This window comes from Taeniopygia guttata, chromosome 1 (assembly GCF_048771995.1).
Source record: "Taeniopygia guttata chromosome 1, bTaeGut7.mat, whole genome shotgun sequence".
NCBI classification, from domain to species: domain Eukaryota; kingdom Metazoa; phylum Chordata; class Aves; order Passeriformes; family Estrildidae; genus Taeniopygia; species Taeniopygia guttata.
In genome coordinates, this window is record NC_133024.1 from 61,363,007 (window position 1) to 61,375,174 (window position 12,168).

The following is a 12,168-nucleotide window of genomic DNA, read 5'->3' on the forward strand; positions in this document are numbered from 1 at the left end:
ATATGCCTTGTCAGATGTACATCCCATCATATTATGACTGTTTTGTTTTTTATAACCAATTGACACTGTTGTTTAATCTTCAGTTTATTAATTTTTTTTTCTCAGAATTGTTCCTTAGCCCAGTATCCTCCAAGGGCTGCCCAAATGCAGAATTTTATTTTTGTCTCAATAGAATTGTCTCCTATTTTAAGACCATTTCTATTTTCTTTTCATTAGGGCAATTTCATTCATCACTAAGCTAGTCTGGAATATTCACCTATCTGTCAGTGAGAGTTGTGAGGCCTGGGAGAGGTGTTAGATATTTACCTTTTGGGTACATGTAGATGTCCACAAGTGACTTGAGTGTCTAAATGCTCCTTGTTGTCATATAATCATAGATCACGGAATCATTAAGGCTGGGAAAGACCTGCAAGATCAAGTCCAGCATTAGATCTAATATCACCGTGTCCACTAAACCATATCATGAAGTGCTACTTCCAGTCATTTTTTTGAGCACTTCCAGGGATGATGACTGCACTACTTCTCTGGGCAGCCTGTTCCTATGAAAAAAACATAAAGCTCTCTTAGAAAGGCATTATAGCAATTTTATAGCTTGAGCAGTAGGATCTGGAAGTAGGAGCCCCAATTATGACTTTCTTTCTCATCTCTTTGTTCACATGGAACAGCTCTGCCTCTCACCTGCCTACTCCTAGGTTTTAATTATGAAAATATTATGGAGGAATCTTGTTATAGAGCAAGACTAAAAGCTTACTTTTCTTTGAGTCTGTTAAACACAGTATGTATACTTTCTCAACAAGGACTCTATCCAAAGTTAAAAAGGAGCCCCAAACTTCACTATCTTTAGTTTATTGTTCCTTGGCAAAGTCCTAGTGTTTACTTGGATATATTAATTTGGGACAGTTTATTACTACTGTAATTCATAGTTACTATATTTTTTGTCATACGTGTTTTTCTGAGTTTGTTGTCAAATAACTAAAATAGTAGTTAATATAGGTATAATTTCCTTTAATAGTCAACTTTATGAAATTCTCAGGCTTTAAGCCATATGTGAAAGGTGTATGACATGATGGACATGATTTATATTCTCCTCTTGAGAATCAGGCCACATTCCTGTCAAATGTGCAGTTTGACATTCTTTGTGAATGCCCAGAGAAGACTTGGGACTCAAAACTTTAGTCTTTGTAATGTGTAAGACTACGATGATAATATCACCTCTTAGGTGCATTTGTGCCATGAGGCTCCAATGTTTTACTCTTCTGAAATGCAGATGTCTGAGGCTGGATTCTTCTAATCTATTTGTAAATGTTTGCAATGTGAATGTTTCTATTTAAGTGCATCACCTTAGTAGAGGAGTGGGTACTTCTGGGGAATTATCCATCTTACCTATTTTACCAGTACCTTTTTGGTGGGAAGAACCATGTTAGAAGTGTCTGATTCTCTCTTCTTGCATTCCATTAATGAGAGTACTGAGGCCATCCACTATCATCAGCTTCACTCAAGACCAGTGTTTCCAGAAGACCAGGGCTGTAGCAGCAGTCAGCTGTCACTGAGGTCCACAGAGAAGAGGGTGACAGCTCTGGGCTAGCCTTTGAGTCAACCTCATTGACACCGAACACTGAGGCAGTGCATTACACCTGGCAGTGGAGTTTGAACTCAGAAGCAAAAGAATACTAATTTTAGTTTCTAGATTTTCAGTATCTTCTCAGTCATTGATAAAATTCTCATCTTCAAAAAACACAATGTCCCAGTATTTGGGACACTTTTATAACTACATCTCTCCCTTTGGCCCTGATGGTATTGATGTCCTTGGATGATATCCCTGGACTACGTTCACTCTAGAAGTGCAAACAAACCCACATTTTCAGGGAGAAAGTGTTCTTGTCTTTTCATTTGGCCACAGGAAGTATTTTTCATCATAGGTTGTAGTGGAGAACTAGAATCCAGCCAATCCCTCCGGTGCCTTTGTTGTCAGGAAAAAATGATCTATTAAAGCTCGTTTAGTGGGAACTTCAGCCAGACACTTATGAGTGCTGATTCTTTGTTACTTTCTCTTTATGTGGTTCCTAAGTTTCTAAAGGTCTTGACATACATTTTCTACCAATAAGAGAAAATGTCTCCTCATGAGATTTAAGTAAGTTGCTTTTATTTTTAATGGAGCCATGTTTGAGCATCTGTCATCAAGTTCACTAAATCATGTCAATGAAATCCACATTTTTAGTAGCCATTATCTCAGCTCAGGGATAAATGACGTTCTAGCTTTCATGTCTAATCCTCCATATTATTTTTAGGTGGATAGGATAGCACTGAGGCCACATCTTAAATTTATTCTAAAGGCAGTATCTACTTACAAATATTTTTTTCCCATGACCCAGTTCACCAGCAGAAGGATCAAAATGTTGATTCTTTGTGAGCGTACTGCTGTAACCACACAAAGCTCTTCTACAAATCTGTGATGTTCTTTGGTCTTAAACAGCCTTTGTTGTTCAGGATCAAATCAAACAAAATGTAGCATCAGCTTCAGGCTCGTTCAAAGTGAGGCGCATTTGATGCTATCTGACCCACCAACCCATCCCAAGGCACATACAACTAAAGCACAAGCCAGTGCCACAGCCTGTGCTGGCAGAGCTGCAGTAGCTGGGGGCTTTAGAGACACCATTATTGAATACCATAACTGCAGTTATTGCACCATTATTGCAGTTATTGATACTCATATTTATGAACCGTTACATATGGTAGCCCAATGGCTTGAGGGACACCAATTCTTCGGTCTTTGTAACAATGACTGGCTTCCATTTACTGGTGTGACAGTACTCCTAATGAAACCTCAGAACTTGAAAGAAGAAGAGGGGTTGCTTCTGTCACTCTTCTTTGATACATTCTTTGTATATAGCTCCCACCACTGGCCCTTGTGTTCCAGGAGAGAAAGGTTTGTCGTGTGGACTGAGAGGTGCCTGGTGTGTGTTTATGTGCTTGTGAGGTGGAGAGCAGAGCTGAGCAGGTAATGCACACATCTCGCTGGGGCACATTACAACATTAGAAACATTTGAATTCTTATGGAGAAGAGATTTCCATTTAGATTGGGTCTTACCTGCATAAAGTATACGGAAGTGTCATAGCTATTACAAGGTTAGTGATGCTCTGCATTATTCCTTGTAAAACACTTGATGTGAAACACTGCACTGTGTCTATGTGTATTCTTTTGCGTGTTCTCATTGTTATGATTATAAACAGCAAACAATGTATGTTTGCTAACATTATTACTATGACTTTTTTTCATAGGAACTAGACCTCAATAGAAATCAGAAGGAGGATTTGTTTTGTGTACTGATAAATTATTAAACCCGGTAATACATAGCAAGATTACATACCATCGCACAGAAATCCTTCAGAGTTGTTATTTTAAACCTATGTCAATGAACAGTTTATTCTGAAGCATTTAAAATGTGTATGCATATGCATTATACACATATATATATTATATATATATAGGTAGTGACAAAGCAAGTAGTTTAATACATTTTATGGCTCCAGTCTGGAATTCTGCATACAGGAACCTGTGTGTGGTCAAGGAGGCTTGCATACTTTTGAACTCTAAGTTGGCCTAATAAAGATACCATACTACAGTACTTGCTTTGTCAATCTTGTTTTGCTGGCTCAAAATGACTTGCAAGATTAATTTTCAATTTTTAACATAAAACCCAAGAAAAAGAAGTGTTTACTTACTGCAAGGAATTGATTCCATGTAAATGACCCTGGAGGAGGCTTGTACACAAGGTACAGATTGTTGCCAATTTGATGTATATTCACACTACAGAGTATGAAAATGAGAAGTTATACCATCTTGAGGGTTTTATTTTTATAAGTTAAAAAAGCTTTTAAGTAATCATACTGTGTGTTTGATGGTGGAAATTAGTATGAATGTTTCTGGCAGTGGAATGATGTGATGTGGTTATGCATTTCTGTTTTCACTGCCTGCTCAATATTGGCCTTTTACAAATACAGATTACCATGTCAATGGAAGGAATTTACAGTTTTGGCCCCCTTGTCTCACTCTGTGTTACAGCACCTTTTTTTGTACTTTATGTTACATATCCTCCCAACTGCATTTTTGTGACAGAAAAAGGGAATGTCTGTGGACTGAGGACCTGAAAATGTGTGAGCTTTACTATTTAATTGAATGAGATGAGTATTATTTCCCATTAACCTTGATTTCCTGTGAGGTGAAATCTTGCTCTGAAACCCATAGCAAACAATTTGCTGTGTATGAGAGGATGGAGAGTCCACCAACGATCCCTGACCAGCTAGTGACATGGCATACTGGAAGCTCAGAAAAAAACAACCCTTAATAATAATAATGATAGAAAGGATACTCTTTCAAAAGTCAAAATTTAGGACTGTCAAATAAAACCCAAGCTGAATACAAAACCTGTATGTACGATGTATTTAACACTGCCAGTTTTGGGGCCTCACAACCCAGATAGAACTGCAAGATCCGTTTGTGTTCTGTAGACTGTTACACTACATCCATACTTACCTCATCTTGTGGGCAAGGAGCTGCTTGCTCTGACTTCATGGAATTGCAGCTGTATTTGTGGAGTGCTGCTATCCTTTGGCACTGCCTCCCCTGTACATTAATACAGTTCAAATGCACCAGCATTTTCTCTGGAAGCAAACTTCAAAATTGTCTTTATCCTGATGCAATGCATATTCAGAGTTTTTATTTTCCTGGAGTTTAGTTCCAGAGTAAAACATACTTGACTGGTGCTCTCACCAGCCAGCTGTGGTTTGTAATGACAATAATTAACAGCAAGATACTGCAGCAGAAAAATGGGGAGCGGAGAAATGCAGTCCAGCAGCTTCAGAGATATGATTTTGTTCATTTCTAAGGATTCCAAAGTGCTTAACAAACAATATTACAGGCAGGATGGACAGCTCTGGCCATTGTGAAGGTCTTCTAGTGCTTCCTGTTTCAATAGTCTTTTTTTTTTTTTTAATTTAATTTTATTTATTATTATTTTTTTTGATTTCCCAGAGCTCTGCCAATGTGAATGTATTTAGGCTAAATTTGTTTTTATCCAGTCTCCAGGTCTTTAAGTTTTTGAATTGAAAAGTGGTTGAACTATTTATAAGAAGAAGGCTAGATTTTTGCTTTTTTAAAAAAATAATATCTGCCCCCGTGGTTTTGAGCAAAGACAGGGCTTTCTCTGCCTTTGAATCAGGTATGTGCCTTTTGCCATCCTCACAAAGCCTTTCAAGTTTGGTCGACTGTTTCAAGACATGGAAAAAACCACAGTTACCAAATATCCCATAGAGGTTTACTAAAGCCTAACAGCAAATATTTCCAGAGATTTCATCTCCTCCGCCTCGCACAGCTCCTTCCCACGATCAGACTTTCCATACACCGTCCTCACAGGATGGCTGAAGAGTCACTGGCTGGGGGCACCAGAGGCCAAAACTGAGGCAACCCCTGTCGTGCTGTCCCTGGGCATTACTTTGAGCTGCAGTGACGCTCTGCAGTGGAACTGGGAGTAGGGAGCCAGTCCTTCTTGAGCTGGAATGCATCTTAGGGCTCCCAAATTTTACTTTGTATGCTGTTGGCCAGCCTCCAGCATAGTCTTTTTTTGCTGCTAGCCTGAATGCACACAGAGAGTTGGACAACCTCATTGATATCCTGAGCAACCACATCTAATGGAGGAATGAGTCCTGCTTTGAGCAGGGGGCGGGAATAGACAACATCCTGAGGGTCCTTCCCAGTTTGAGTGACTTCATGGTCCTATGACTCTTTACTGACCATTTCTTCACTAGTGTGTGTAGGCCTAAAGGCAACATCCTAGTTTCTGTAGGTATGATGCACATAGTGGAAATACTATTTATTACTTTATTTTTAAAAACAAGTGTATTCAAAACACCTTGTTAAGATAATATTCAAGATGCATAGACTAGGTATCCTAAAATTAAGATAAAAAAAATGATCTCTGCAACCTCAGTATGCTTCCAACATGTGTTTGTGTGGAAACGCTGACTCTGGTTTTGTGATTACACTGTGTTTTCACTCACATGGCTTCATCTCTCTATCTAGCATGGATCTGCTCTGGAGATGAGGAAACACCAAGAAGGACTGGTGGATGCAGAACTCTAGGTCACTTTTTGAGAAGGTGCAAGGTGTTTTCTGATTGAAACAGGACATAGTAAAAAAAAAAAGAAAACAAGATCTCCAGGTTTAAGTAGTTGAAGTTTGTTCTGGAGAGCTGGACAGTATCCTTGCTTTTTCTACTGTCTTCTTGTGTGGTAATGGGCAGACGTTTCCCCAGTGGTTCATTGCCGAAAGACCATTTCTGCTTGTTCCAGTAGCATCTGGACCAAGATGACTGTGCAAATGTCATCCAGCAATCACAGCTCTTTCTTTGGTAATGCCATTTATGATGTTCCATCTAATAAAGCCTTCATCATGTCAGGTTAGGTAATCATTACTTCCTTATATCTGTTTATAATCTAATGTTCACCTTCTATTTCTATTTCTACTTTTTACTTATAAATATTTATAAATAAATATTTATCAATGAATTGGGCAAACTATCTTGAAAATCTCTGAAATTGACTGAAATATTCAGGCAGCATATGAGATTGTTTTTCAAACCTCAGCAGGATTAATTAAATCCTGCAGTTCATTCATTTGCACTGTAGTCAATTGGAGTCTTACTTGTGGAAAGACTGCAAGACCAAAAATTATGCCCAATGGGCACATAGCTCTATAGTAGAAAATGTCAGCTCCAGATGGTAGTATTTCTGACTTCACATCGGTTAGACACTCTCCACTCCCACAGTTTTTCTCTCTTTTTCAATTAGCCTTTCTTGCATTTTTATGTGAGTGGGTTTTTTTTTTGATGGTTCTTAGAACTTGCTGTATATATGGTACATGTTTTCATTTACAGATCACTGAAATGGATAGGCAGATAAATAGATAGGGTTTTCTGAACTTGTGAAATATGTAGCATAATATAAAGCCCTCTTCTAACTTTGTTTTGTCAAATGTATCAAATGATATTTAAAAAAATTCTTATTTTTCTTATTGCTGTTCTTGAGCTATGTTTGACAGTTGCTTAATCTGTCTGATATAACCAGAATGAATAGCAGCATTTAAAAATATGGCTTCAGGGACTCCTCAGGAGGTTTCTTTGTAAGTGTACATTTACTAGTTCATCTGTAAATTTATTTTATGAGGTGTTTAAACTTCAAGAAAACTGAAAAGCATAATATTAAAGCCTGGTTTACATCTACTGAAGTCAATGGGAACTTAGCAATTGACTTTAATGGTAGCCTATGCCCTCTAATTATGAAAGTGGCAAGGATGATATACACAAAACCACAGGGAGAATTTTTTGTTTCGTCATATCCTAATTCTGTTTGCAGATGCATTTGCAAAGTACAATGTGGTTTGTTCTTGAATTAAATGGTTCAGTGTTTGGACCTAATCCTGAACCATGTTGATATTTTAGGTTGTGTTTTCCTTCTCGAAAGATCGCAGACTACTCATTTTCTCCGGGGTTCATGGAGGTGGCAAGGTAAGAAATCTAGCCAAATGTTCAAATTTTCAACAGGCTTTTGAAAACTGCACTTTTGGTTTTGATCTTACATCTGCCCTATGGTGTGAGTAATGGAAGAAGTTGATGAAGCAGTTTTCTTCGTAATTGTTTTGTTTTTCTCATGTGATCCATTTTGACAAGGTTTGTGGAAATACATGTAATATCTGTAGCACAAATGTACGTGTTTTCCCTTAAGGTTCACTTAGTGTAGTGTAGTAGAAAGTTTCCACCACGCTATTGTAATTCCAGGCATTATTATTGTGTTAGTGAAAGTGAGTGACAGTACCCCATAACAAAAAAAAGATTCACAGAATTCAGCTTTTTTTCATGTAAATGCAACAAACACAGGAGTCTGAACTGGCTAGATATGGTAAGTAATTTGTAGTAGTTAATAATGCTAGACAACAATTCCCACAAGCTTCTTTCTGAGTTTGCTTCAGACATTACTCATTTGGTGGCTTAAATACCGGTCTTGCTTCACACTTTTGATACTTGTGAAAGATGTAGATATTTTGTTGGTAACTGGAGTTGGTAGAGCTGCAGATAAGACTTTAGTTGCCGCAAGTGTTTGGCTGGGGCCATGCTCAGTTGTAAAATGCCACTGCGCAGGGTGGAAATGCTGCTCCTGGGGTGCATCAGCTCCATTGAAGCCTCAGAGAGAGCTGAGTTGAGGGGCTGCTGCCTGGCCCCTGCTGCTCCCTGCAGCGAGCCCTGGGCTCTTGGCTGGGCTGAGCAGGCTGATGACATGGTAATTCATAATGAAATGGATAAAGTCACCTCTTCCCTCCAGACCCCAAGTCTCCCCTACCCCAGCATAGCCCCCTCCCACCTTGTCCATGCAGTGGGCTAGCAGCCCTCTGGCTTCCTCCCTTGCCAGACTGGTGGCAGATCAGACATTTGTGGTCTGCCCCCTCAAGCCTACTGAGTCCTCAGGCTGCTGCCCCTTCTGGTTATCCTTCCCCAAGGCTTCATGAAGACTGCTTTTTTTGAGGTATCCCAGTGTGAGGGCAGCCAGGAGTCCAGCAGCCTTGGGGTTTTGCTGCCCAGTGATGCAATTACTTAGGGAATGACCTGGAAATACTGTATACTGTCTTTCTCAAAAAACCCAGTGTGTCATAAATTCTTCCTCAGGGAAAAATAATAAAGATTATTAACATTTATTGCTGGCCTAAGACAAAATTTGTATGTGTCAAAACTACTTCGGTAAAAGTTAGTAAAAGAGAGCCATTCCAGATGGCTGCTGTGGCCCTTAGTTCATCTTTATAGTCTAGACATGGACCAAGATCTCCGTAGTGTATTTAGAGAAATAAATGACAACTGGAAATTATGTGTCTAAGTGAGACTTAAACTTGCTAGATGGAGGTTGGGGAAGGTGTACAGAAGTAGGGATCTATTTCTTAAGGAACCTATGAACACAGTTGATGAAATACTTCTTCAAATTACCTCTCAGCCAATCCTGTTTTACCTTAGTTTTGGGGATTACTGTGGCTTCTATGGAAGAATAAAAATAAAATAAATTTTTAAGTGTTCACAGGTCTACTGTGTTTACACTAAATATAAGACTACATAGAAACAGGACTGTAATTAAGGCTCCTGATTTTGAAGAGGAAAATTTTCATAAACTATACGATTTAATTACTTAAGTCTGCCAGATTGAGGAGCCTCAGGGTTGAAATGTGGAGGAGGTGTAAAGTTTTTAAAGTTTCAGACGTGAAAGCTACCTAGAACTTATACTCCAAACAAAAGACAGTTGGTAAAAGCACCTTGTCTAATTTGATGGGTAATCATCACAGAAAATATGTTAGTGGGTAATGCAAGGACAGCAGATAAAGAGGGGTCAGAATAGAAAGTTGTATCTCAGAGGCAGGATATGCAGGAATAAAGTAAAAATGAATGAGAGGAGCTTGAGAAAAATATTCAGGCAGCATTTGAGAAAAAAAGTTCTTGTCTAGAAAAACTGTGGGAAAGGGAAAGTGAAAGACTTTTGTGCTGTGAAGAGGAACTATAGTATGTGTGGGATAAACTAATGATGATCTAGCAACAGGGCAAAGCCTGGAGGCTTTCTGAGGGTGTGGAAATGGCAGATAATCCATTTATAAAGAGGGAACAAAGCTTAGGACAGTTCATGAGCTCCAGTCAGGGTAGTGGGATAACTGTTTTTCAAAATTCAGACAGAACAGGTATGTGAAACCATATGTCTGAATGTCTCATGAAGAGGAAAAGGACCAGGTGGCAAGCCAGTTCCTCTGTGTATGAAGGGAGGAAAGACTGGTGTGAAGATTGGACTATTATTCTGACCTCAGGGATGCAAAGCTTTAAAAGAGATATTGAAGGAAAGAAATTTCTATATAGTAAATGTGGGGTAGGAGGGGGAAAATCAATTTTTAAAAAGCCCCTACTTTGTACAAGGTATGCAAATCTGGTACTTTGATTTACTGGAAAAGTGACATCTTGTAAAAGCTAACCTTTCTGGATCTCAGTAAAAAGTTTCTGTGGTACAGGAACATATTTGATATATCCCCATAAAATATATCTCTGAGAAGAAGGAGACAAATACGGAAGTAGGGGAAATGTAAGGTGGAGAAAAGCAGGAAGTAGCAATTCTCTGACTGAGCTTATCTGCTGGTTTGGGTCAGGTAATTAATCTTTTTTCCCCCATGGATTGACATTATATCCTGTGCAGTCTGCAGTGTTTAGCAGTCTTGTACAGCTGCAGAAGGTACTCACAATGTGGATTCTCTCTTGCTTTGCTCTTACCAGAGTTTAAAATATATGACATTTTGGCTGAAGGCATTTGTCTTTAGATTGAGAACTGTAAGTGTCGTTCTGGTGTTCAGGTTAGGATTGTAAAATGACAAACAACTCTGAGAAGGGGAAAGGGTGTGGAAAGGAAAAAAAGACAATGCAAAAAAGCAGAAATACAAAAAATATGTAACACTCAGGAACTTTTAAACTTCCACTGCACAGGGAGCTGTTGAGATGCTGGATCTGTATCACTTTTGGCAGTCAAACTCCCATACAGCACTAACAATTATCAAAGGGAAGGAGTGGTGTACACCTCCTCTGCTGCCCTGTGGTCTGGACAGGGAGACTCTCTCCAGGAAAAAACACAGTGGGCTTTCCTCAGGAGTGGTGAGGGTAGCACATACTTGTGCCTGCAATCAGATCTGACCCACAAACAGACGTGCAGACAGATGAGTTGGTTCAGGTTTCTGGGAGCTCTGGTTCCCTACACAGTATTTCACTTCCCAGTGCACACTACAGACCCTTGCACGCTGGAGACTCCCAGTGCTCACCAGCCTTTAGTACACTGAAGAAATAGACTCACTTCCCCAGTTGTAAAACTGGGTCTTCCAGACCTCTTCAGGCAAATATAGAGTGACATTCCCAAAACTTGTACGTTACTGGTATTCATCCTCGTGGAACAAATACCTGATTGCTGAGAAGTGGCCGCACTGTGTCTGTCTGTGCAGCCCAAAGAAGTTACTGCACTGTACAGATAAACAGCTCCCTCTGACTTGGCTGCAGAGGACTATGGTTGGAAGGAGACAATTTTCTCTGAGCAATTGAAAAAGTGCATGCTGATAAAGATCTATACAAATATAGAAGTTACGTGGGTAAGACAAGTAAAGAAAGCTTGCGACAAAAGAGAGGAAGGTAAGGACATATTTTTTGAAGGGAAGAAAGTACTCTTAGAAGTACAGAACCAACTAAAGTTGGAGGACACTGGTTACAGGGGGAAGAAAATTGTGTCCATCAGGCACAAGAAAAGTTACACGTGCAAAAGTAGTGAGAAAATGAAGCCATGGTATCATATGTGGTTATGTCTTGTTCTGTGTGTATCAATTTGAAATAATGTTTAACTTTGATGTTAGAGGTCACTTCTGCAGAGCCTGTGGCTGTCCCTGAGGCGATCAGCTGGAGCCAGGATGCCTTTGAGGAAGAGCTTCTTGGTCATTGTGTGGTTTAGCAGCTAAGGGAGTTTGGATAAGCCGTGACTCATCAAGGGGCATATGCTGCTGGGTGGGGGAAGGGATGGAAAGACTTCTATGGGAAATAATGCTGGAAACATATTGCCAGGAGTGATGAATGCTTAAAAACATTGCAGCTGCAGTGCTCTGGTCCAAACCAGTTTCCCAATAGCTGCTGAATAAGAAGTTGGAGGGGTCTATAGCAATCACGCACATCTCACACAGCATCTCAGAGTGCAAGAGTTAAAGTGTTGAAGTTAAGAGTGTCCTAGGTGAAATAAGGAGAATGGGATATGAAGGTATTCCCAAGTTTGTTCCATGCAATGTGAGTTTGATAGGTAGAGAGTAGAGAGGAGAAAAATGTGGCCAGATTCAGAGTTCTTATCCTTGTGCAGAGGTTTATTTGAATCCCAAGCTATTTGTATCCTGTGCAGGCATTTAATTCCCCATGTATGGCAATAAAAACTGGAATGACTGCTTAAGAGTGAGCAGCAACCTGAGCTGAAACTCAAACTGACCTTTAATCCAACACAAAAATTTCCAATCCTGGGATTGGAAGTGTCTTTTTGCTGGATTCTAGCACAGAACTGAGATGGTCATGGTCAGTCATTGAT

General features: G+C 39.5%; 1 protein-coding gene across 13 annotated transcripts in view; it reads left to right on the top strand.

Moving 5' to 3' along the window:
• LOC105758667 (uncharacterized) overlaps positions 1-12,168 on the top strand; it is a 108,817-nt gene that overhangs the window by 66,603 nt on the left and 30,046 nt on the right. For all 13 annotated transcript variants that reach the window (XR_012056069.1, XR_012056048.1, XR_012056045.1 and 10 more), the window contains one exon: positions 7,497-7,562. Coding sequence is in view for 3 of the 13 variants with exons in the window: in XM_072929312.1 (XP_072785413.1) it covers positions 7,497-7,562 (66 nt within the window). In the remaining 10 variants the exon portion in view is untranslated. The remainder of the gene's footprint in view (positions 1-7,496; positions 7,563-12,168) is intronic.